The 26,984-nt window shown below is 40.7% G+C and overlaps 1 protein-coding gene and 1 pseudogene across 3 annotated transcripts; one reads left to right on the top strand and one right to left on the bottom strand.

Annotated features, from left to right (window-relative positions):
• The first annotated feature begins 3,073 nt into the window (after positions 1 to 3,073).
• On the top strand, positions 3,074 to 19,725 carry LOC126610819 (uncharacterized; annotated as a pseudogene).
• Positions 19,726 to 21,424: 1,699 nt separating this feature from the next.
• LOC126608921 (probable serine/threonine-protein kinase At1g54610) lies at positions 21,425 to 25,255 on the bottom strand. Of its 3 annotated transcripts, none has more exons than XM_050277176.1 (7): positions 24,766 to 25,255; positions 24,361 to 24,645; positions 23,848 to 24,162; positions 23,494 to 23,715; positions 23,160 to 23,254; positions 22,542 to 22,638; positions 21,425 to 22,092 (listed from the first exon to the last, which is right to left on the bottom strand). In XM_050277176.1, the coding sequence occupies exons 1-7, from the start codon at positions 25,147 to 25,149 to the stop codon at positions 21,646 to 21,648; spliced, it is 1,845 nt and encodes a 614-aa protein (XP_050133133.1). In that variant the 5' UTR covers positions 25,150 to 25,255; the 3' UTR covers positions 21,425 to 21,645. The 3 variants fall into 3 exon arrangements, with proteins under 3 accessions (XP_050133133.1, XP_050134269.1, XP_050133626.1); XM_050278312.1 differs by having other exon boundaries at positions 21,425 to 22,083; XM_050277669.1 differs by having other exon boundaries at positions 22,542 to 22,635.
• Positions 25,256 to 26,984: the final 1,729 nt, after the last annotated feature.

The following is a 26,984-nucleotide window of genomic DNA, read 5'->3' as shown; positions in this document are numbered from 1 at the left end:
AAAAGGAGGAAGAAGCCCCAGAGACAAGGACACTTAACCAATCAAACAAACAAACATACAAACTCTGCTCTCAAGCTAGATTTGCATCTAAAGCTGTAATTAGCCCAGATCTCAATCCTTTTCAGGATCATTCCCTACAAAAGCCATATTTTGTCTAGTTTAGAAGCTCTGCTATCACCCCTAGTATAGATTCCCTTGTGTAAACTTGTTTGTCATCGATCCCTTTTTAGCATATAAACCCTGTAAACTCAGAAGAGAAGTGATTGCAAGAAATTCAACCTTGCCCGACAAGGTGAAATCTTGCTCAAAGCTTTTTGTTTGTTTTACAAGTTAATAGATCTACTGCTTAATGTATTCTCCAACATGTATTCAAGTCATATCCATCTGTTTTCCTACTTTAAGAGTCTCATTTGCATCTAGATATGGTCACTTTAATGGATACGTCTTCATTTAAAACCAATCAAGAACCAAACAAATGACTTAAGGGATTTGGACTCCCCTCATTCGAATATACAAGACTATGAACTGAAAGTCCTTGTTCGCAAGGCAAGAAAAAGAACTTAAAGTGGACTTAACCCATCCACGACAATCCTTTGATAACAAGAAGTCCGAATAACTTGGGGGGCAAGTAATCGACTAAACACAATCTTGTTCTACATCTGCTATATTGAGATAGTAGTGGCACACCTAGTATTTCATTAGTTTTAATTGCGAGCCTCAAGGCCTACATCTAAGGCCCGACAAAGGCAACTTTCAAAACTTACTCTGTCCTCTTCTTGCAGCACCCTAGCAAGCAAGAGACCGACTACACCTCCAAAGTGCCAATCTTTTGGAGAGCTGTGCTGAGAGCCGAGGAGTCCTCTCCGGAGAAATCTTCGCCTGAACAAAAGTAGTTCTATCTTCTTGAGTTAGAAAGTGAAAGTGCTGTTCAAGTTTACCATTGACTATTACTTTTTATTGTAACTATCAAATCTGGTATCATATATCATCTAATATTTTCACCCAGTGACTCTCCCTCTCTAGAAATTTTAAGGAATGTATCACCATTCCAACTGTCCTTGTTCCCAGAATAAAAATCTTGATGTTGCTCAATGGGAGATTGTGTTTCTGCTCTTTGGTCTTTAACTAATAGTTACAATATGCCAGCCACCATAGTATGGTGGTTATCTACTGTTTTCCTGGTAGGGAAGGATTATTTCAAGGAAGTTAGTAAGATGGATCATTTTTGTTTGTGTTTTGGATCATGAATTTGCAGTACCGAGCAAGTCGTGCTTGACTTTTGTTTGTTGCATATTTTTGCTTTCCCTGTTGTTGTATAGCGCAAGTCTATGCAATAATTACAAGGCAAGCTATAAGGAATAACCTGCCTTTCTCCTAGGAGGGGTGTCAGCTAGATCAGTCAAAGTGAGCAAGTCAGGGTTAATGACTTGTTGCGTTAGGAAATTCGTACGTTGTTGAAGCTTTTTATTACCCAAAAAGAACATAGCTTTATATTTTTTTTGGCTGCTAAATTTGTGGTAAGGTCTGATTTCACAAACTGTGAAATTGCAACAAGCTAATTGCCATGTTCTATTTAAGTAAGGATTGATAATGACTAATACAGTATCAATCCGTACCAAAAAAAAAAAAAAGAATCAAACAGAAGTTCAAACCTCAAGAGAAACCAAAGAAAAACAAAGAATCAAAATTCGACCACAACAACCCCAAAATCCGATAGCATGCAGCAACAAAGTCAACCAAAAAAAAATCCTGGAAATTTCTTGGTTTGGTTCCTGCAAATATACACACTAAACAAACTGTTTCACTTGATCTTGATCAATGTGGATTGCATGCATGACATGGAGATATAGTCCAATCTCACAGCTGGTTGAATTCAAACTGATGCTAGCTATGAGATCCTGAGAGAGGACTAACTTCACATTCACAATCAGTTTCACCGTCTTATTTCCAAATTTGTCTACTCACCGCCGTCAAGTTTGCGGGGGAGTGTTAGGGAGTTACAAACTTAATCACCATCTCAATGCCATTTCATTATGGTTTGTAACCACTTTCGTTATGCCATTCATTTGTAAATTTACTCTATCAATAGTATAGGACTGTTACTATTGTAACCCTTGTATAAATATTGTACTACTACTCATTTGTTAATTAAGAAAAATCATTTTCTACAGGGGAGGACCTTTCTTTCTCTTTATTTGAGGCTGTATCTGTGTGCACGGTGATTGTACATACTGAGGGTTTGTCTTAAATCTTCGATAAAGAAGTAGGTAATTGACATGTAGAATGAATGATATGATATTTTAAGCTTGCTTGAGAGTTATTAGAGGAGGGGTGTTGTCTCTTATTTGCAATGAACTTTGGTATTGCCTTTGTTCCCTATATCGTCTTATTGCCTTTGTTTCCTATATCGTCTCTGCAACCTATTGGAGTCTAAGTGAGAAATGCCTCATTTCTTACGTTTTATCACATGGCAACTCATATTTAGAACAAAGAGGGTGTGCTTTACCACAAGGATATTTGTCTTGCAACTATCCCATCCAAAAGTTTGGTACGTCTTGGAGTCCTCTCATGTTTTCAATTGCTCTAAGTTATTATTACTTGGTCTTCTTTGAGTTCTATTTCCCTCCAAATTGCTAGTGCTTTGCTTTCTCATGTTTTTTGCTTCGAACATTACTAGTGAACAACGACTGATTCCTGAACATTTCTTCAACTATCGAGGGGGGCGCTTAAGAGGGTTTGACATGTAGGTGTAGATATATGTGGTTGAGAGGTATTGACATTTAAAGCCATGGATTGCAAATGGCTTTTAAGAAGGAATTTTAGGATGGGGTAACTGCATCCGAATCTAATTACTTTTCATGCTAATAACATTTCTTACTTTTTTATGCATCGAAGGTAGAAACAATACTACTTTTGAATTAGTATTGTTCCTACCTTTGCAATACTGCTTTATATATATGTGAACAAATGCAAGAAAGGATATGATATTACTTTGGCTGCGAATTCAATAGTTTCAAATGCAAGAAAGGATGAGTTTGTAATGTTATATTTTTATGGTTCAAAAAGTGTATAGATGTTGCAGTTGATCACTCGTCGTCGGAGTGTGACCAATGCGCCTCCCGCATTATCCGCATTTATTGCTCCAGGCGTGAGTGCTCCATTGAATAGGGAGCCTACACCCTTTACTGAGGCTACTCCTACGGCTTCCCAGGTGCCCGTATCATCGACGTCATCAGTGTCAGTTCAGTCGCTCAGTGCACGACAGCCTCATTGGTGCCGTCGCGAGCCGGAGCCTTCTAATCACACTTCCTCGGCATCCAGAATCGAGGGTGGGGCCTCCCAACCAGGTAGTTTTTTCTAATTCTCAGTTCGCTGTATTTTTTTGTTCATTTTAAAACTATTATTTTTATGATTGTGAAAATTTGCTAGATTGTGAAAATGTGTTGCGAGTTGTGAATTACTGTTATTTTACTGTTTTAAGGTTTTGGGAAATGATATACTATTAGGGGAGGTTTTGCCGAATTTTCTATACAAATTTAAGCTTAGGGTTTTCAACATTTAAGTTTTTATGGGTAGCTAAAAAAAACACTAGGGGGTCTAATCGAATGCTAAAGCTGGCACAGAGCATACGTCAGTCCGCTTCCTTGATCAAGATTGCATATGACTCACGACATCGTGGAGCGGCTACCTCAAGCATAGTAGCGTTGCTACTAGCTATGATTATGTTATTCGGTATTGTTGTCCTATGCAATGGGAGTCTTGGGCACAAATTCCTGAGGAGACGAAGAAACTGTTGCAAGACAAGTTGTCAGTTAGTATATTAATTTTTAGCCTTTATAATTTTTTAATTTTGTTTACAAATATTATAAACCAAAGTATATTATCTTAATATTATTAAATTTCTTACTATTATTTGATTGTTTTTCATATTTGTAGGTCAATTATGATCTTTAGGACATATCCCCCAAGGCCATGGCTTACTTAGAGGAGACCTTAGCAACCCGGTACAAAAATTGGAAGAGCGATCTTCATGCACTTTTTAAGCTATGGGATGATCCGGAGATTGCTTGCCTAGAGGGTTGCCCAACTGAGTTGGAGGACCGGCCGAAGGATTGGGAGTGGCTCAGCAAACATTTTACGGACCCAAAATTTGTGGTATGTACATAATATTTCAATAATAATTTATTATTGTTTTAGTTATTTTTTAAGCTTTTTTTAATAATTTCTTTCAAATAGTCGAACTAACATGTATATTGTGTGTTTAATTGAAGAAATCTGTTGCTGACAAGAAAGCTTGGGAGTCAAAGACATTTCTCCACTATTCCGGTATAGGCTTGAGGCATGACGTCAGGTAAAAGTATATTAATTTTGAATTTTTATACAATTTATTTTTTATTATTGATTAATAAAATTTTCTTAATGTTTTTTTTTTTTCTTCAGGAGGGTTCTAAGTTCCCAAAGATCGACCTGTTCAAGGACGTTTATGTTCGACTCGGTGATGAGACCACTGAGCAGCTTCATGTAAGTATATGTAATTGTTATTATTCTTATATTTATGAATCGTTCAAATATTATTTATATTTTGTTCTTAAACATTATATGTTTTTCCTTTATTATTACAAGTTGTTATGGTGGAAAAGTGTAATGCTGTTCTCTAAGAAGCAACATCGCAACTTCCCCCGGATACCCCGATCGTGGACGTCACTATACCCGATGATGCAGGTCTTCAGATCCTGACTGAGGTCCTGGATTATAAGTTCGGTCATCGTCACGACAAGGTTGTTCGGTGTATGGGGAAGGCGCGGGTTCGTGAGACGGGTGCCTTGTCACAGCCAGTTTCGAGAATAATTTTGGGCGATGTGAAAAGACGGAATTACCCTTGAGCGTTAGTGGCGTTGTGTGACTAAATTTTGGTTTAAGGACCAATTTGATAAGTCCCTAGTATGTTGGACCCAATTGCTAGTAAGGAAAATAATTGGTTTGATTGGTGGGTGGACAGATGAGACCACACACACACATCCACATCACCTTCTCTCTCACTCCCGTACTCTCTCTCGGTTTCACTCTCTCTCTTTCTCTCCTTGCTATATGTACGGACAAGAGCAAGAACGCCTCAAGCTTCACAGATCGAAGGTTTTGAGCACACCATTGTGTTCATTATTCCATTTCGAGTTCAAATGTACCCATTTCAGGTAAGAACTCATCCAATATCACATTGAAAACTCAAGCTCCGAGTTGAGCACTATTCATGAACTTTTGAATGGTTATGTTTTAGGACAATCCAAACTCACAGCGAGCCCTAGGAGGTTCTCACGAAGCTCGGAGTGCTTCGTTGGCTCGGTTTTGACATCAGGATCACGAGGTTCGAAGGTGGCCGGTTTTGGTAGGATTTTCTCGACAAGTTTTCGAGGGATTTGAAGCTCCAAAGAGGTATAAGCTTCTTCCTCTCGTAAATTATGGCATTTTGGTGAAATTTTTGTGGAAAATGGTGAAAAAATGAGCGAGAAAAAGGAAGTTGCAGGTCTGCCCAGAATCCGGTGGCGGCGACACTATTTCGGCGTCTGGAGGTTGAAGATGATGCGCGTGAGGCCGTGCCCTCCCTGGCACGTGGGGCGCGTAAGCCATAGAAAAATTATTTTAAAAATAGCACGATGTTCGTGAGGTTGTGTAGGTCACGTTGGTATATTCAAATAGCAAAATTGAGCTTTGTATGAGAAGTTATTAGCTAGTTTTGTGTATGTGCTTTAAAATAACGTTTTTATAGTTAATTCGCATATAGGTGAGACTTATCCCGAGGACGAGCGTATCCACGAGTGACTCAGGGGTTACGACCCATTGACATACCAGTGAGTGGGCTTTTGGTTTTCAGTATATATTATATACTTGATATTTTCTCAGAAATATGTGTTTAAATGATAGTATGCCATAATGCCATGCATATAAGTTAATAATTCATACATGAATTGGTATGTGATGATTTATATATATAAATATGGTGTTGTGGACGCTCAGGTAAGCTCAGGTAAGTTGTGTTTGGTTATGTGAATCATCGATGATGCGATATGTGGTTGAATAATGTTGAGCTCATAACACTGCACGTAGGGTGATTATGATTTAGCCATAGATATGGCACATGCCTGTTTATTATGTCACCTCCCGCACCATATGCTCATATTGGGTCCAATTTAGGTGCATAGTCCTGTCGTACATACCTATTTATGGTTCCGACTCATAGGTGACTAGCGATTTATCGTCCAACTATTATGTGAGAGTAGTATTGAGCATGATTATATTACACCCATTATTGTCGTATAGACCTTTTTGTTTGGTTCCGACTCTTGTGCAGTATGTTGCCGTATAGGTCATAGTAGTGACTCTGGATAGAGTGATTTTTGAGCTATAAATTCAACCGTACAGACTACCACAAGGGTTCCGGCTAACATGTTATATTTCTATGAAATTAACCTTATCTGAATTGCTTACTCTGTTATATCTTGGCATGGCATACATATGAATATGATTATGTGAAGCATGAATTGAATTGATATGATTTCATATATATTTATGTATATGCTTATATCTTGATTCTGGGAAAAATTATACATGTTTTACAGCGAAGGGTTAGATATGTTGATAAATGAAATGGTTTTGTAAAACATTTGTTTTTGCCCACTCACGTTTTCTGTTTTGCGCCCCTCCAGGTTTTAAGTAAGCTTGCTGTTGGTGGCTTGAGGACGTCGGCAGTTCAAACCTATTTAAATAATAGTAGAACATTCCTAGTACTGTATAACTAGTACTTGTCCTACTGGACTACACCTAGACTTATTATGCTCTGATTAGGAGTGTTTACTTTTGTAACTAACTCCTATCACTTCCTGTTTAGTAGTGCACTCTAGTAATTTGGTTTTTTAATTATTCGTATTGTTGATGCACAAAATCCGTGAGGACTTTGGTACAACAGAAAGTGTCAAGTTTGTGACCTTCGCTAGATTGCTTCAGTCACTAGTGTGGATAAGTATATAAATGGATGGGGACAGGGAAGCAAACACAAGATGTACGTAGTTCACCCAGATTGGCTACGTCCACGGAGTAGAGGAGTTATCATTATTTGTGAAGGGTTTACACAAGTACATAGGTTCAAACTCTCCTTTAGTGAGTACAAGTGAATGATTTAGTACAAATGACATTAGGCAATATTGTGAGAGAATGATCTCTATTTATAGAAGAGAGTTTCTAGTTTCATTCTGACATTGACATGTGTCGTGTTGTGATTGGCTTCTGATGTTGACACGTGTCACGCTGTGATTGGCCTCCTGGTTAGAGGGAAACTCTTCTGGGTCTTTGACGGTATAACGTTGATTGGTGCTCAGTAGTTTTGGGATTGGTCAAGTATGGTACAAACACTGCTCCCCTAAGTTCCCGAGTGAGGGAAGCTCCTCGGTTGGGGACTTGCAAGATTCAAGCCATTGAGTAATCACGAAACTTCTAAGTACCGAAGTGTGGTATCATTTTCACTTGCCCTATCTATCTAATACGTAGATGTGGCATCTTCTCTGGAAGTACTTTTCCTCCATCCAGGGGTGGTATCTTTAACCGATGAAGATGCACAAGGTAATGTATCAATTTCACTTGAAGCTTACTTGTAGTTTCGGGCTTGGTCAAGTGCGATACAAACCCTATAGTAGGAGTCCCCCAAGTCGCCGAGCTAGGAGATTTGCCGAATGAGGTAACAGACAAGGTAAGCAATCAGACTTCCAAGCAAGCAACCTGGATCGGAGGTTTGACTTCGGCTTCTGGTTGATTGTTCTCCTTCTTCTTGTGTCGTAAATAGCACTAAGGATAAGGAGAAGTAAATGGAGAAGAGATGATATGGGATACTTTTGCTTTTGAAGAAGTAATTTTCCACAGGCTTATTCTTGAACTGGGCTGGAGGGTTTTTTGGTTCCTTCCAAAGTATAAGGCCGACTCAAGAATTTGAGGGTCAAAACAAGTCCATCAAATCTAGAGTAGGTTCGACCCTGATGATATGGGGTACTTTTGCTGTTGACAAAGTAGTGGATGTATCGGTACGTGTTCTGTTACGCTTGTCTCCACATGCTTCCTTGTATCCTTCTCACTTGCCCTATTTGTTCCTCAGGCAGATGTGGTATCTTCTCTGGAAGCATAAGATGTTCAAGATCAGTACTCGAGAGCAATGCCAGGTAAGTAATCAGGGAAGGGGTTCTAGGCAATCAGTTCCTGACTAGAAGCTTGATTCCAAGTGCTGACTGATTGCTCTCTTTCTCCTTGTCTTGCAGGTAAGAACAAGGCCAAAGGAAAAGACAGGGAAAAAACATGATATGGGATACTCTTGCTTTGAACCCCGATTTTTTAGAACGCAATCCTGTTAGAAGTCTGACTCTTGAGATTCGGAGAGCAGTGTCTCTTCGATTTTTGAGAAAGCAATCTTGTTGGGAGTGTTTTCTCGAATGTGAGTAAAGGTTGGGCATTTTTGCCAGTCTGCCTTGCCACGGAGCATGGAGGTTGACACACATTGGGACTTTCTAGTTATCAAGCAGTGGTGTTGTTCCTTTACCCTTGTGGGTAATAGTAGGGTAGCTGGACCTTCAAAATTTATGTGTCTAAACTTTGTCAGAGATCTTTGGCAAAGTTATTTGTGGTACCCGAGGAGCTGATGTTGCGTGTGGAAAGTGGTGCCTCTTCGAAATCCGGAGAGTGGTGCCTCTTCGATTTTTGAACCAACGGCCCTGTTGCCCTTTCTTTTATAAGGGCACCAATTGTGTGCAAGGAGTACATTCAGAGAGTTATTGCTTGTAGGAATTTTCCCCTTACTTAAGAGATTTATTGCACCTCATTTCTCCTTCATCATTTCTGAGAATGTCTGGCCCATCCGATCGTCGTTTTGACTTGAACTTTGGTGAAAAGGCAGCCATGCCTTCTCAAGACAACATATGACGCCCATCCTTCTTATCCCCTACTGGTCCTTTTACCGTTAGGGACTCTGTGATGAAGAATGATATGACCGCTGCGGTGGTGTCCAGGAACCTTCTCACTCCCAAAGATAACAGATTACTTTCCAAACGGTCTGATGAGTTGGCTGTTAAGGATTCTCTGGCTTTCAATGTTCAGTGTGCAGGTTCTGTGTCTAATATGGCCCAACGCCTATTTGCTCGAACCTGCCAAGTTGAATCATTGGCGGCTGAAGTGATAAGTCTCAAACAAGAGATCAGAGGGCTCAAGCATGAGAAGAAACAGTCGCATAGGCTCGCACATGACTATGCTACAAACATGAAGAGGAAGCTTGACCAGTTGCAGGAATCTGATGGTCAGATTTTGCTTGATCATCAGAGGTTTGTGGGTTTGTTCCAAAGGCATTTATTGCCTTCGTCTTCTGGGGCTGTACCGCGTAATGAAGCTCCGAATGATCAACCTTCGGTGCTCCTTCTGGGGTTCTGCCCAGTACTAAGGCTCCGAATGATCACCCTTCGATGCCTACTCTTTCTGGGGCTCTGCCGACTGCTGAGACTTTTCATGAGCAACCTTTGTGAAGGTTCCCTCTTGTTTGTTTATTTTGATTCATGTATATGTACATATTTGTAACTTATCGGAGATATTAATAAACAAGCTTCGCTTCATTTCAACATATTGTGTTAAATACACCAAGGCCTTCTTCACTAAGTTCTTTGAATTTTTTCTTTTGTTGAAGTTTGTATGTTGAAGCTTTGAGAGTGAAGCATGTATGTTGAGGTTTTGTGAGTTAAACATGTAGGTTGAGGTAGTGCTCCCTTAATTTCCCAAGTGAGGAAAACTTCTCGTTTAGACTTCCGAGTATCATGGTGCAGTAACATATGGTAGGAGTCCCCCCAAATCTTTGGTCGAGGGAGTTGACGAATGAGGCACTTCCTTTCTAAGTGATAGCCCAAAACTCCTTCTTCATATATATTTGTTATGAAAGTTGTTAGGCCCAAAGAAGATGAGGCTTAGGCAATTTTTTTTCTTTCTAATTTTCGAATTTTCGAATTTTTGAATTTTCAAATTTTTGAATTTTCGAATTTCCGAATTTTTGAATTTTCGAATTTCCGAGAAAATATATATATATTTTAAAGCTTTGTAGGTGAAGCTTTGAGGTTGAAGCTTTGTTGGGCACCATGAATTGATTTTGCTTCACACTATCTTGATCAAGATAGTGTGAAGCTTTTGTAGGTGAAGCTTTTGTGTTGAAGCTTTGTAGGTGAAGCTTTTGTGGTGAAGCTTTTGTGGGTCAAGCTTTTATGGGTCAAGCTTTTGTAGGTGAAGCTTTTGTGGGTCAAGCTTTTGTGGGTCAAGTTTTTGTGGGTCAAGCTTTTGTGGGTCAAGCTTTTGTGGGTCAAGCTTTTGTGGGTCAAGCTTTTGTAGGTGAAGCTTTTGTGGGTCAAGCTTTTGTGGGTCAAGCTTTTGTAGGTGAAACTTTTGTGGGGTGAAGCTTTTGTGTTGAAGCTTTTGTGGGTGAAGCTTTTGTGTTGAAGCTTTTGTGTTGAAGCTTTTGTAGGTGAAGCTTTGGAGTTGAAGCTTTGTAGGTGAAGCTTTGGAGTTGAAGCTTTGTAGGTGAAGCTTTGAGGTTGAAGCTTTGTTGGGCACCATGAATTGATTTTGCTTCACACTATCTTGATCAAGATAGTGTGAAGCTTTTGTAGGTGAAGCTTTTGTGTTGAATTTCCCTTTTTTTTATTTTTTTTATTTTTTGGGAAACTAGAAATTTGAAAATGTGGGAGAGACAACATATACAAATTTTGCTTCCACACTGTTGAGCAAGAGATTGTGATGCAAGCCACACCTTGTAGTAGTCAAAGGTTTGGATGAACCATATAAATTGAATTTGCTTCGGACAATCTTGAATTTGCTTCGAAGGTTTGAGAATTGTAGTTGCCCTCCATTGATGAAGCTTTTGTTGGCACCATAAATTGGTTTTGCTTCACACTGTCTTGATCAAAAGTGTGTGAAGCTTTTGAGAATTGTGGTTGAACTCCTTTGATGAAGCTTTTGTTGATACCATAAATTGGTTTTGCTTCACACTGTCTTGATCAAGAGTGTGTGAAGCTTTTGAGAATTGTGGTTACCCTCCATTGATGAAGCTCTTGTTGGCACCATAAATTGGTTTTGCTTCACACTGTCTTGATCAAGAGTGTGTGAAGCTTTTGAGAATTGTGGTTACCCTCCATTGATGAAGCTCTTGTTGGCACCATAAATTGGTTTTGCTTCACACTGTTTTGATCAAGAGTGTGTGAAGCTTTTGAGAATTGTGGTTGCCCTCCTTTGATGAAGCTCTTGTTGGCACCATAAATTGGTTTTGCTTCACACTGTCTTGATCAATAGTGTGTGAAGCTTTTACGAATTGTGGTTGCCCTCCATTGATGAAGCTCTTGTTGGCACCATGAATTGATTTTGCTTCACACTGTCTTGATCAAGAGTGCGTGAAGCTTTTGAGAATTGTGGTTGCCCTCCATTGATGAAGCTTTTGTTGGCACCATAAATTGATTTTGCTTCACACTGTCTTGATTAAGAGTGTGTGAAGCTTTTGAGAATTGTGGTTACCCTCCTTTGATGAAGCTCTTGTTGGCACCATAAATTGGTTTTGCTTCACACTGTCTTGATCAAAAGTGTGTAAAGCTTTTGAGAATTGTGGTTGTCCTCCATTGATGAAGCTCTTGTTGGCACCATAAATTGATTTTGCTTCACACTCTCTTGATCAAGAGTGTGTGAAGCTTTCTACGAGTTGTAGTGTTTGCATTGTTACAGTGGGGAAATGTTTGAAGCAAATGCAAGAGGGCTGAATAGCTTAATCTTCGTATGCTATGCACTGAAGTTGTTGTTGGCTTGCAATAAGGCTTTGTTGGTGACTATAACTCTTGTTGGGCATAAGTGCTCCCCTAGTTGAGTTGTCAAGCTTGAGGATTTTTTATTATTTGTGAATGCTATGAGTTCACATGTACAAGTTGTACCACTCGTCTTCTGGTAGGTGGAATGAATGGTGAGTTGCTTTCATCACTTGGTTGGTGGTACGAAGGTGAGTTCTTTTTTCCCCTGGTTGGTGGCATGAATGGCAAGTTGCCAAATGATATTAGAGTACGGGTTGTACATTTCATCACCTAGTTGGTAGCATGAAGATGAGTTCCTTCTTCACCTGGTTGGTGGCATGAAGATGAGTTCTTTCTTCACCTGGTTGGTGGCATGAGTGGGAAGGTGCCAAATGATATTAGAGTACGAGTTGTACATTTCATCACCTGGTTGGTGGCATGAAGGAGAGTACGGGTTGTACATTTCATCACCTGGTTGGTGGCATGAAGATGAGTTCCTTCTTCACCTGGTTGGTGGCATGAGTGGCAAGGTGTCTAGGCACATTGTAGCAAGTGTCGAATGAAACAAAATATGTTGAACCCTTTCAAAGCACAGTTGGCTTATTTATGAATGTGTTGGAATGTAGGATTGGACGAATATACTGTGAAGTTGTTCGTTTATTTGTATAGTCTTGTTGACATATACTTAGACTTTGTTTCATGTTGGAAGCATTCATGTTGAACTTTGAACCCAAGGGTTTCATTGCTAGGAATGTAAGAGGATTAGGATCAAGTTGTCTAAATCACCTCTTTATTGAATTCATGCCAAATAGTCTTCGTTACATAGGATGCCGAACGGCTGAAGCTTAACATTTGTACAATGTGAGTTTACTTGTAATAGTACTTCAAGTGATCAGCGTTCCATGGATGGCCAAAGATCTTGCCATCGGAGCTTCTAAGCTTGTAGGAGCCAGGGCGACTGATGCCAACAACTTCAAACGGTCCATCCCAGTTTGGACTAAGTGTTCCTTCACTCGGGACTCTGTCGCAGAGTAATCTTTTCTTCAATACCCAGTCCCCCACTTTGAAAGAACGAGGTTTGACCCTAGAGTCATAGTAGTTGGAAATGCACTGCTTGTAGGCGACATTCCTCAAGTGAGCCTGGTTTCTGTGTTCCTCTACTAGATCTAAGTTGAGGGTGTTTGTCATTTTCACTTTGCACGTAGTTCTGGACTCGGAACGTTGCTTGCTCAAGCTCAACTGGGACAACTGCCTCTTTACCAAAGGCAAGTGAGAATGAGGTTTCTCCTGTTTATGTCCGATACGAAGTGCGATATGACCAAAGAACTTGGGGTACAAATTCTGGCCAACAACCTTTAGCCTTGTCCAAGCTGGTTTTCAAAGTTCGCTTGATTATTTTGTTGATAGCTTCAACTTGTCCATTAGACTGGGGATGAGCTGGGGAGGCAAAACATAAGTTGATGTTGAACTTAGAGCTACACATCCTGAACTTATTGTTGTCGAATTGTCGCCCGTTGTCAGTGACTATCGCATTAGGAATGTCGAATCTACAAAGGATGTTCTTCCATACGAAGTCTTCTATTTTTGCCTCAGTAATGGTTGCCAAGGGTTCTACTTCGGCCCACTTTGTGAAGTAGTCAATTGCAACGATTGCATAACGGACCTTGCCCTTCCCTGCAGGCATTGGGCCGATCAAATCAAGTCCCCATTGGGCGAAGGGCTAAGGGCTGATCATGGGAGTGAGCGGCTCGGGAGGGGAGTGAAGAATAGTTGCGTAGTGTTGACACTTATCACATGAACGGGATATTCTGATGGCATCTTGGTGGAGTGTTGGCCAGTAATATCCTTGGCGAAAAGCTTTGTGTGCTAGGGATCGAGATCCAGCATGATCTCCGCAGACTCCTTCAGGTATTTCCCGAATGACAGTTTCTGCCTTTACGAGCGTAAGGCATCTTAGGTATGGTAGGTTAAAACCCCATTTGTAAAATTGGTCATTAATGATCAAGTAACGGGTAGCCTTGTATCGAATCTGCTTAGCTTGAACTTTGTCATTTGGAAGGGTACCATAAGCAAGGAATCTATAAATCGAGGTAATCCAACTATCCCCCTGTTGTAAGTTGCACACTTCCGCAGCCATGGTGTTGGTGCTGCCAACAATTCGACTTGAATTTTTCTCCCAATCTTGTCTTCCACCGCTGAGGCGACGCGAGCCAAAGCATCTGCATAACTGTTTGCCGCTCGAGGAATTTAGGTGATCTGGTAGTGGAAGTGTTGGAGCAACAATTGTGTTTGTGCCAGATATGCTACCATAGAGTTATCCTTAGCATCAAAGTTGTTGGTGACCTGGTTAACCACCAATTGGGAGTCACTGAAGATATCAATTCGTTTAACCCTATGGTGTTTAGCCAAACGTAAGCCTGTTAAGAAGGCTTCATATTCGGCCTCATTATTCGACACCTTGAATTTGAAACGAATAGCATACTCCATCGCCACTTTGTTAGGGGTCGTAAGGACTAGTCCTGCTCCACAACCCTGTTGGTTGGACGAGCCATCAACATATAGACTCCATGCTGGGGCTGTTGGTTCTATTTTCTTAGCTTCCGAGGGTAATGAAACCACTTCTTTAGGCATAGAAACAATGTCAACAGGATATGTGAAGTCGGCGATGAAGTCTGCCACTGCTTGGCCCTTCTTAGCTGGCTTTGGTTGGTAGGAGATGTCAAACTCACCCAATGCTATCACCCATTTGATCATTCGCCCGGAAGTGTCAAGACTTTGGAGTATCTGTCGAAGAGGATGATTGGTAAGCACGATGATGGAGTGTGCTTGAAAGTAAGGGCGAAGTTTTCGAGCAGACATGACCAATGCTAGAGCCAATTTCTCAATGTTGGAGTATCGTGTCTCCGCATCTTGTAAGGCCTTGCTAGCATAATAGATAGGCCGTTTGACATTACCATCCTTTCGAATGAGAACGGAACTTACTGCTGAAGCTGATACCGACAGATAGATAATGAGAGTGTCACCAACCTCAGGTTTGGAGAGCAAAGGGGCTTTACTCATGTAGTCTTTGAGGTTCTTAAATGCCTCAACACATTCATCAGTCCATGTAATGTACTTCTTACTTCCCTTAAGTGCTTTGAAGAAAAGAGCACATCTGTCGGTGGCCTTAGAGATGAACCTAGTTAAGGCTGCCACCTTGCCAGTAAAGCTCTGGATGTCTTTTAAAGTTACCGATTCCTTCATGTCAAGGATTGCTTTGATCTTTTCAGGATTAGCCTCAATGCCTCGTTGGCCTATCAGAAAGCCTAAGAATTTGCCAGAGCCTACGCCGAAGGCACATTTGTTGGGGTTCAACCTCATTCGATACCTCTTCAGAATGGTGAAAGTTTCAGATAGGTTGGTGATGTGTTGGTCAGCATGTTTGCTCTTGACTAGCATATCATCAACATAAACTTCCATGCTCTTCCCAATTTGTTCAGCAAACATTGAATTGACTAGTCTCTGATAAGTCGCTCCTGCATTCTTTAGGCTGAAAGGCATGACTTTATTGCAATATAGTCCTCTGTCAGTAGTGAAGGCTGTGTGTTCTTGGTCCGGAGGGTTCATGAGGATTTGGTTGTATCCTGAGTAAGCATCCATGAAGCTCAGAAGTTCACACCCTGCCGTAGAGTCTATAAGTCTGTCTATGAGAGGAAGAGGAAAACTATCCTTCGGGCATCCTTTGTTTAGGTCGGTGTAATCGACACACATTCTCCACAAGACCTTTTGGAGTAGGAGACTTTCCTTGGTCAGATTCTTCTTAACAAGGACAACATTTACTACCCGCGTTGGATAATTGACTTCGCGGATGAAGCCTATGCCTTTGAGTTTTTCAACTTCTGCCTCAGCGTCATAAGATCTTCGCTTCTGTCTCACTGGCTTGGTCTTGGGGTCAATACTTAAGCGATGACAGATGATATTGGGAGAGATGCCTGGCATGTCCTCGTATGACCAAGCGAAGACCTTAGTGTTCTCTTGCAAAAAAAAGATCAATGCCAACCGAATAGGTGGTGACAAGGTGGTGCCAATCTTCACCATGCGATCTGGATAATCTTTTGAGATAGAGACCTTCTCCAACTCTTCAGCGGGTTGTGCTTGCTGGGTGAAAGAGTCATCTCGAGGATCGTCGGGTTGATTGTTGCCACCGTGAAAATCCAAGTTGGCTTCGTCTGGGCTGGTCTTTATGACTTGGTCATGTATAGAAAGGGTTTCCTTGGGCACAGGCAGGTGTTGTTGCTTGACCAAAGTGTTGTAACATGATCGTGCACTAAGTTGATCTCCTCTGATGTAACCATTGCCATAAGGGGGTTGGAAATTTCATCAACAACATATGTGTGGATACCATGGCCTTGAGATCATTGATGCCTGTGCGTCCAAAGATGACATTGTATGCCGTTGGGCAATCAACCACCAAGAAGTTAGTGGTAATGGTAGCTGTGTAAGGGCATGTACCAATGGTGAAAGGTAAGTGTATGCTCCCCAAAGGTTGCACGATATCACCGGAGAAGCTTATTAGAGGGGAAATCGAGCGATCGAGCAAGTGTTCAGCTACATTAAGTGCCCTGAAAGCTTTAGCAAACATGATATTGACCGAAGCCCCCGTGTCTACCAGGATTCGCCGTACTTCAAAGTTGGCTATGTGAGCTTCCACGATCAGTGGGTCATTGTGAGGGTAGATGATACCTCTTTCTTCCTCAGGGTAGAAACATATTGGATCCCAGTTAGGCTTTTGACACTTGCCTCCCCTAATGTCTTCCACGTGAAACACTTGGTGACCAGGCCTTAAAACTCGTTCGCTGTTTTTCATGGCTCTATTGGACGATTCAGATATGGGTGTGCCGCCGCTTATGGAATATATCACATTCACTTGGCGTTGGTTACGGTTATCCCTTGAAGGGTGAATGAGGAATTGATCAATTTTTCCTTCACGAGCCAAAGCTTCAATATGATCACGAAGGGTGATACACTTCTCGCCGTCATGGCCGTTATGCTCATGGTATCAGCAAAACGCGCCCATGTTCTTCGTGGGCTTGTAACCCGACTGCCTCGGCATTGGCTTCGGTATCAGGTGTGCTATGCTGGGGTAAATGGCCACACATGTGGCGTTCAAAGGTGTGTATGTCTCATATCTCAGGGTAAGGCCTGTCCTGACAAGTGCTTGGCCCACTGCGTTGACTGCTTGGGGACGGGCATTATCGTGGCGATACCCTTGGTTATCGCGGTAGTGTCCCTTACTTTTTTTACTAAAATGAGACTGGTGAGGATGGAAGTCTTTCCTTTTGCCCTAAGATTGATATGTCTATTGACTTGGCAAAGTATTAAGTAAGGCAGGAGGAGGCACCGCTACCATTTGGAAGGTTGAGGTATTCTCATTTGGTTGGATCTGGCTTCCACTCCCTACTTGCTGATAAGGGGTGGTTGTGGGGGGTTTCCCTTGATATGTCATTGCCTCAGCAGAGGCATGGTTGTAAGCCTGTGCCATCACCTCAGAGTAAGTCTTCCAAGTGTTGGCATTGATCATGTACTTGAAGAAACAATCACGTAGGCCTGCCGTGAAGGCTTTGAGGGTAGTCTTGTCGTCTGCCTCAGCACAACAGGAATACTCATAGCTGAAGCGGCTAGTATACATACGTAATGACTTATATGGCTTCTGGCGAATAATGTACAAGTCATCCGCAGAGTGCAAGCGATCGGTCTGGAAAATGTGTTGAGAAACAAACAGTTTCCTCAATTCTTGAAATGAGTCTACCGTCTCAGGTGGAAGACGGCAATACCAGTTTAGAGCTTCACCAGAGAGGGTGGAAGGGAAGAGAAGACATCGCTCTTCGTCGGTGTGCATCTGGTATGCCATGGTGGACTCAAAGAGGTTAAGGTGTTCAATCGGATCCTCCTTTCTAGTATAGAGTTGCAAGCCAAGCTTCTGCTTTGTTTTTGCTTGGATGAGGGTGTCGAGGATCCTCCTTGTAATAGGGCCAGGCCTAGGTTGGTTCCAATCAGGTATCTCAGCTTGTCGTTCGGCCTTCAACTTGTTTACTTCCTTAAGGAGTTGTAGGACAAGAGGGTCCTGAGTGGAGTTATGTACCACTAGAGCTTTCTTTCGTAAATCTTCATCTCTTCTTGGAAGTAGGAAGGTTTGATCAAGAGTATGTGGTTTTTCCCTGGACTCGCCGTACTGACTTCCAAGGTATGTTTGTCGGAACATCTCTGAGTCCCCTACACCTTCGTGTTTCTCTAGGACTTGTTGCCCTTTCCCCAAATTGATAGCCGGCCTGGGACATGGGAGGGGACCGAGTCTTTTAAAGACCCTTAGGTCATTGATTTTCGAGCTTACATGGATGGGATTGTCTCGACGTTACTTTAGGAAATCTCGACAGTCGCGAAAGACGGCTTTCGATCCTTCCACTCCTTCTGTAAGGAGGTGTTTTCCTCCACTTCTCCTACTTCGGGTCGAAGCAGCTGGGTTGAGAGAAGTCTCATGTTGATCAATGTTTTGATGATTAACTCGCTCCTCATCAGGGATACCCATGTCGAATGAAGGCGACCCTCCGTGTTGGGGGGCACCTAGATGATGGTTGATGTCCACAGGGGTAATGAGCTCGCGTGTTTAAGTACGCCTAGTTTCATGGAGCGTCTCAAAGAGCTTTTCATACTGCTCTTGGAGGACCTCATTCTTCATTGCTATCTTATTGTTCTGAGTTTCTAGCTCATCGACTTTAGCTTGAAGAGCAACCTTCTTTCCTTCTTTCTTTCATTGCCTCGCACCAAGTGCAAGAGGGGTGTCATTCTGCGTGCTATGGCTTCCTTCACTTCCCATGTTGGAGAGGGATGCCTGGTCAAAAGAGAGTGTACGAATGGTGGAAACCAGCTTAACAAAGCTTAAGAGAGTGGGAATAAGTGTCATTTCCCACAAACGGCACCAAATGTTGATGTACAAAATCAGTGAGGACTTTGGTACAACAGAAAGTGTCAAGTTTGTGACCTTCGCTAGATTGCTTCAGTCACTAGTGTGGATAAGTATATAAATGGATGGGGACAGGGAAGCAAACACAAGATGTACGTGGTTCACCCAGATTGGCTACGTCCACGGAGTAAAGGAGTTCTCATTAATTGTGAAGGGTTTACACAAGTACATAGGTTCAAGCTCTCCTTTAGTGAGTACAAGTGAATGATTTAGTACAAATGACATTAGGCAATATTGTGAGAGAATGATCTCTATTTATAGAAGAGAGTTTCTAGTTTCATTCTGACATTGACACGTGTCGTGTTGTGATTGGCTTCTGATGTTGACACGTGTCGCGCTATGATTGGCTTTTGATGTCGACACGTGTCGCGCTGTGATTGGCCTCCTGCTTGGAGGGAAACTCTTCTGGGTCTTTGACGGTATAACGTTGACTGGTGCTCAGTAGTTTCAGGATTGGTCAAGTATGGTACAAACACGTATATTTCCTATCATTATTGCTACCGCATTGTGCATATGGCTACGTCACTCTCATGTGACGGCCAACATGCCTTGATCTCGGTTGGGGTGTGTCATGCCTCATCTTCTAGATCGACCACATGAGAGGTCAATGCCCTAAAAGAGGAAGTGACAACCCTAAAAGGTCTGCTTGGTGCCCAGAGCGAGCAGATGAGTATGATTATACGGGCCTTAAATATGTCTGGCCTCCAAATCTCGATGCCAACACCTGATCTTGCTCCATCTTCAACTTCCCAGCCACTTCGCCCAGCTGATACCCAATAGCTTGATGTATCAAACCTAGAAGACTACTTGTTGTAGTTTTTTCCTTTTTGTTCGGACATCTTGTATGTACATTTTCATATATTTTATAATTAAATACTTTTTTTGGGTTTATTAATTATTGTTTAGAATTTAATTACAATATTTATTAAAAATTAAATAAAAAATATTTTTGCCAAAAAAATATAAAATAAAATAAGGGTTTGAGGGATGAAGAAGTAACCTGCGTCGTGCAAAACTCCTTTGAGCGACACATGTATCTACATCTCACAAAACTCCTTTGCGCGACCCATGTCCCTCCGTCGCGCAAAGTGTCTTTGCATGATGGATAACCTACGTCGTGCAAAGTAGTTCTGTGCGACAGAGGAACATGAGTCGTGCAAAGGAGTTTTGCATGATGTAGGGACATGTGTTGCGCAAACCCTGCTTTCATTGCCTTGGCGCGACGGTTAACGCTCGATGAAGGTTCGTTGGGCTAATTTTCAGTCAACGTTTTTTGACTTTGCGCGACAAAGGTACCTGCGTCATGCAAATTGTTTTTTTTTTTTTTGTACTAGTGAACTCAGGTGAGACGATTGGCTACTAGAGTTACCCATACACAAATAGCTTTGACGGTTACAACATAATGAAACTTCGAAGGATAATCAAATAGAAATGTTTAGGAAACTTGGCTAGGGTTATGATGTTGCTCTCTAAGAGGAGATTTCGGCACTGCTCACTCTGTTGTCTAATGTGTTGTTAAATCCCTCACCCATGATCTCCTTGTATAGTGATCATCCAAGGGCATTTTGGAAACTACAGAATAACTTGGAGATGAAACTTGTTCCATATTCTTACCAATCTCCTAGAATATCCTCTCTAAAAAGGATATTATTATTGATTTATCAATGAGGATAAATCAAAAAATTATTGTGGGATTAATCATTCAATTTTGGGTGGATCACCGTAATTAAATACTTAATTATAAATTAAATATTTCTAATCCTTCTAGTGTCACGATTGTTGTAGAGCCAAGCCGCAAGGTGGTCATTGAGAAATATGTTCTGCCGAGAATATATAGATTCTGAGATCATTCCTGCAAACCTTTGTCCACAGGTCAACCCTAATTTAGGAAAACAATTGCTTGTGATACAAGAGAATAATAAATATTACTACTTTTCTGTCATTGTATACTTGAGTTCAATATTAATTTCCGTTAAGAGACAAGTAGATTTTTTATGTCAATTTTGTAATGCCTATGGATCCAAAAGCGATCATTATGAGAGATGTGACTAAATGGATGAAGGCTCTTGTAAATTATTCCTGTAAACCTGTCAAGAGACAAATTTCTCTTTCTTGGGATCATCTTGATGGAGATTGGTGTAAGCTAAACGCGGAGGGATCTAGAAGGACAAATTCTAGTCGAATTGGAGCTGGTGGCATACTTAGAGATCATAATGGCAACTGGTTAGGAGGTTTTGTTGTCAATTTGGCGCAAGGGCAGGTTTGTGATGCTGAATTATGGAGTTTATACTTTGGTTTACAGCTTGTTGTTGATAAGGGTGCTACTGATTTTCATATTGAGATGGATTCCAAGGCTATTGTTATGTTGTTGAAGCAAACCCAAGTCGATAATTTCCATCCTCTTGACACAATTATGCATAGCTGCAGATTAATGATGAGACAACTGAGGAGGTGTCAGTTGGAACACATTTACAGATAGAAGAATATTGTGGTGGATCAGTTGGCTAATTGTAGTTTTAATATGGATTAGAACAGAAAAAAAAAAATTAGTAGCGCAAAAAAAAAAATTATTAATTTCCCTTCGTTATTATTCCCAAGAGAATTTGGCATAAATTATCAAGTAAAGAAAGGGTACATACAAAGATTTATTTATAGAACAAACTCACGTATGTAATTAAGGGAAAAACTCAGACCGAAAAAAGGAGCAAAAAGAATTATAAGCTTGTAGGTAGCACGCATGGAAGAATATGACAGCTCAATTCCGTTTGTCTAGTCAATCTTAGTCCAGTCCGATCCGAACAGTACTAGTTATTACATCTTGTCCGGATCAATATTTCGGAAGTCCAATGTTGAATGAGATCTGCGGAACTGAGACAGTGCACTGTCTTCTGTATGGTTGATGATATCTGTTATAGAGGCCTGCAAGAGCGCGAAGTTGTTGATGTTCTTAAGAATGTCAGGATTGATGTTCTTCAAAGCATTAGGATGACCTTCGGTGGTTGGGAATCGTTTTTGATGAGAACGGATTATTGGCGAAAGAGATGCATGCAAGTTGTCATATATGCTGTTGCTTCTTCTGCTTGGTTTGAAAGTAGTGGAGGAAGCGCTGCTGCATGCACTGTTGCCTGTCTCTTGGTCTTGGCCTTGGCTATGCAAGCTTCCCATTTCGCTATGGATGCTTCCCATATCCTGGCTGTGCCAACTTCCCATTACTTGCCAGTACATGTTTGGTTCTGCCTTCTTTTCCACCTGCGAAAACTAAACAAGTACAAAATCCATATATGTACATCAATCGTCTTGAGCTATATATATCAATCACATGCATATGCAGTACAATTTTACAACTCCACTTTACAGGGTGATAGAAATTCAACGATATCTAAGGATGATACTAGTTTCATTTATTATGAAAGACAATGGTATTCACATACCGTTTTTCTCCTCATGCATACCCTGTTTAATTCTAACATTTGGATCGACAAAAGTAAAGGAAAATCAAAGGACAGAACTAAATAGGGTGTGTGTAAGAAATCATTTCACTTCTAAAAACTACTTAATTAGGGAGACACCGCAAAAAAAACTTGTGAAACACATAACAGCTTAACTGAACTACCCGAATAAGTGGAACTAAGAAAAGGATTAATAATGGATAATTCAAATGAAATTTATGATTGAAGATCAGAGATCTATGAAGGTGCAAAACTTACCTCGTTAGAAGATTCGACTTCTCCTCTAACCTCTTGAACCTTTCTTTGAACCAGTCCGCGATTTGTTTGAGGCAATTGCTTTGGTTTGGAAGTCCTCCTTACATATAATTAAGATGGAAAAGCACCCTATTAGCCATTGTGGTTTTGGTAGCAATTAAATAAAAGCCCTTGCTACATTTCATAATTTCTTGAAGATTTTATAAGATTCAGGACAGTCATTGTTGTGAGGGTTCCATTTCTGCAATTTCTCCATTACAGAAAACCATTTTACTATGAACATAGTGCACCATATCTAATATGAATGAGACATCGGAATATGCCTTCTTAACCACCCGAAAAACAGAAACACATCTAACGAATGATGGAAAAAATGCAATTGATACACTAATGAATTTGTAAAGTTGTACGTGAGAAGGATGTATTTAAAATTTACTAATGTTATATTTGCGTTATGCAAAATTAAGATCCGATCAAATGTTGAAAACTTTATAAGAACAAGTTTTAAATTATAATTTGGGCTATCTTTCCTTCTTTCAGTCTATTATTATGCCTAAATTAATCAAAATAATCAATGAAAGTAAATTGCAATGTATTTAGTTGAAATTTGAAATAGCATACTTCTTCCGGTCCTTGGTGTGAGTTCGTGCGTCCTCCTCTTTATACATTACTGGTAGAGCTGAAAGGTCACATGCCGACGGACTTGAACTAAAAAACTGAAACCAGAAAAAATTTACAATTTGCAAATACATGTTGAGCATACTAAAATATATAGATCACTAAGACATCTTTTACTTTCTCAAGCATTGTTGTTTCTACACTCACTTTTCTCTTAGAGCGATCAAATTTCATGCAGATTGCAGTTGGTGAGCTAAATAAAAGGGAAGCTCGGGACTAAAAAGCAATAACGGAAAATATTGATTACACGAAGAAAGAGTTTCATGATTGTACTCACTTGACTTTGGAGTGCAGAAGCAGCACTGCCACGAGATGCCGGATCCAGAGCAAGAAGTGTTGTTAAGAGATCAAATGATGATGTTGAGAAGTCCCTGAAGAACTCTTCAAAACTAGGTTTGTAATGTTGTGGTGGTCGGAAGCTTGTTGGTAACTTCATTTTCTTCCAGTAATCCTCTCCGGGTGAACCACAAAGCTTGAAGATCCTATGAAGTTGCTCAACCTGAACACACAACTTAATGAATCTGCCTCTGTAATTTCTCAAAAATGATGGTGGGATCAATCGAAGATTCCTTGTGTGAATATAATTGCGGTTACTGGTGTTGAAAATGAAGTTAAGACAAAATCATTTTACCTCGGTTCTCCCAGGCATAACTGGCCTCCCAACAAACATTTCTGCCAATAGGCATCCTGCACTCCAAAGATCAATACCAACTCCATAATCCGTAGAACCTAACAAGAGCTCTGGCGCTCTGTACCAGAGTGTCACTACTCGGCTTGTAAGAGGACGTTTCTTTGGAGGGAAAAAATTTGCAAGCCCAAAATCTGCAATTTTCAGCATCCCATTTCTGTCTATTAGCAAGTTGGAAGCTTTAATGTCTCGATGTAAAATCCCGTTTTCATGGCAGTGCTGGAGACCAGCAAGAAGCTGCTGCATATAGCACTTGACCTGTATGAAAGAGAAAATTGAAACAAAAACACCTAAATCTGTCTGTCTGACCATTGAGTACTATGAATTCCACACCATTTCTGTTACAGACTCGGTTCATTTGTACTTACTGCACACGTATAAGCCCAAAATCTACATAACATATATACATAAATAAATTTTTAGGTGTAGGGATAGATGACGACAACAAATGCCAACCTGGGGTTCAGTGAGCCTCTGTCCAGGACGTGAGATTACTCTGGTCAAGTCGGACTGCATGAAATCAAATACGAGATATAGACTATACTGCATTCTTGATGTTGCTATCCCTTCAAGCTTGATGATATTGGGATGATCTAGCTTCTGTAGCATCGTTATCTCCCTTGCCATGAACTTGACACTCTCTGGCTCTGATGTGTCAAAGCGGACTTTTTTCAAAGCAACAATCTTTTTGGTGTCCCTGTCACGAGCTTTGTACACATTGCTGTAGGTTCCCTGCCCTACCTACAATACCAAAGCCAAATATGGAAACCCAAATTCAGGTTTCTTGTCCACCAAGAAATCCCAACATCCTAATTCAAAAAAATTAGTAAGTGGAGTCTGTCTGAAGGAGTAATTAGTTACCTTAGCAAGTTTATCGTAGGAGTCGGCAGTCTTTGGAACAAAACCAACCAAGATATCTGGAGGCACGTTCTCAACCAGCCACTTCGGCCAGCCATCCACAATATCATCATCATCTCCTCCAATCTTCTTCAACATCATCCTTCGCGAAACGTTCCCTCCATTCTTAGCTCTCTCTGTCTCTCTAACAACCAAACCTCCTCCTCCACCATCAGCAATCTTATCCTCACCATTGAATGCCGCCGCCTTAACGTCCTTCCTTGAGTGTTTTAGGGTAACGGGTTTTCCTTCAATGCTCCCCTTGACATAGCCATTGTCCCGTTTCAACTTGTCAAGGACTTGAAGGTCATGACTTGGGGAGTTGGTTTTCGCCTGAACACAACCCATTAAGTCAGCGACTGACTTTGGAGGGGACGGTAGCACCTAGGCGGCGACAATGGTGGTGGTGGTGGTGAGGAATGACTGCATAGTAAATCCGGTGAATCAATGAATGAAGATGGTTGGTAATTGGTAATGGTAAATAAATTTTTTAAGAAAATGAAATGAGGAAGCCGAAACAAGAGTGAGTGAGTGATACTGCCGTTTCTTGGCCGGCATTGCCTTGGGATTATACCAACCATTACATTGTCTTTGTAACTCCCTCCGCTTTCTCCGCCTTCATAGTTGGGGTGTGCATTGGGAAACCAACATTCAATATATTTAATTATTTTGATTTTGATTTATCTTTTGCTTTCTAAAAGGACTTGGATGGTCACTCAGTACTACGATCTGACGGTATTCTTCTTCACTTGTAAGCGAGATATTTTAGGTTCAAATCTCGTGGATGACGAATTCAATACCAAATTAGATTGCCTATGTGTGGTTTAGACGAACTCATCCGCTTGTTAGTGGAAAATATATTGTTGTGCTGGCAAAAAAAAAAAAGAACTTGGACTGTGTTCTCAAGAAAATCAGAAGGGCCAGCGCACAACAGTTGATAGTTGTCAGCTGCCAGCACTCCACATTTCAAAATCTGGGCATTTTCTTCATTATTACAGGCGGCAAGGATAGTTACCCACCCATTCATTCCTTCTACCCTTTTCGATTTACCCAAAAAAAGGAAAACAAATTTTACAAAAGGGGAAAAATCTCTTTAAGACTTATTTGAAAATGCTTTTCTAAGAAATACTTATGTTCATAAATCATTTTATCCGAAGCATGTCAAAAGCTTGTTTTGAAGTGGTTTTATAATAAACACGTGTGTTCACTGGGGCAAAGCTAGAAAGTTATTTCTCTAGGGCACAACTAATTAAGCAATGGTGGATGCATGTCCTCATGGAATCCAAAAAACAGCACATGCAACGCCAAATTTTTTAAGTGAGGTGTTTTGTTGAGTACTACTTGCCAACCCATTTCGATTGTTTGCTTAGAGAACATCCCCACCCCTCTATGCCACATTTTAATTGTAACTTTAGGTCAATATTGTTATAGTGAGCAGAAAGATAAATCATACATGCATAGGGTTAAGAGGTCAAATTTATTATACATGTGAAGGGACGGATTGTTAATGAGCCTTTTATTAATGTTATATTCGTCTCCTGATGGTTTTGGATGAGGAGCGAATAATAGAGTTGATGATGGTGACGAGTTAATTATTATTTGCCCTACTTCGATTTGACATAGCGGTGAGCAATGGAAGACATCTGTGATTTAAGCGGGACCCTAATTCCTATACATATTGATTATTATTTGCCTCCTCTGGCCGTTAATAAGATTTAGCATGAGCTTTTATTAAAAAGGGTAAATCGCCAAAATAGTCCCTGAGATTTGCATAACTCATCACTTTGGTCCCTGAGATTCCAAATCGATAAAAGTGGTCCCTGAGATTGTCCACCATCCATCATTTTGGTCATTTCTTTAAAAACTCCGTAAGTGTCCCGGAGCTCTTGGTCGGAAGTTTGGGCAATTTTCAAAGCTTCGTAACTCAATCATTTTTTAACCAAATTCGACCCATAATATATCAAACTGAAGATAGGAAAGTGTAGAATAAGATTATTCCTATTTCGAAACCCAATGGTTGGAGGAGATTGCCGGAAAATAGCCTCAAAGTTGACTGGTCCGAGTGAAAACTTGAAAACTCGCCGGAAACTGAGTAAACTTTAAACGTTCATAACTTCTTCAACACTCAACGAAATCAAGTAATTCAAAAACGAAAATCATACTTCTCAACGAGACAAAGAGAA

The sequence above is a fragment of the Malus sylvestris genome, chromosome 1 (genome assembly GCF_916048215.2).
Source record: "Malus sylvestris chromosome 1, drMalSylv7.2, whole genome shotgun sequence".
Classification (NCBI taxonomy): Eukaryota; Viridiplantae; Streptophyta; class Magnoliopsida; order Rosales; family Rosaceae; genus Malus; species Malus sylvestris.
Note: the sequence above shows the minus strand (reverse complement) of the source record. Positions and strands in the feature narration are given on the sequence as shown.

Bases quoted from the DNA above. Each gene is read 5' to 3' on its own strand.
- LOC126608921 (XM_050277176.1), bottom strand. From the start codon at position 25,149: ATGGGTTGTGTTCAGGCGAAAACCAACTCCCCAAGTCATGACCTTCAA. The intron at 24,163-24,360 runs GTTGGCATTTGT...TCTTTCATACAG, and splicing joins AGAGGCTCACTGAACCCCAG to GTCAAGTGCTATATGCAGCA. The intron at 22,639-23,159 runs GTATGCTATTTC...ATTATATGTAAG, and splicing joins CACACCAAGGACCGGAAGAA to GAGGACTTCCAAACCAAAGC.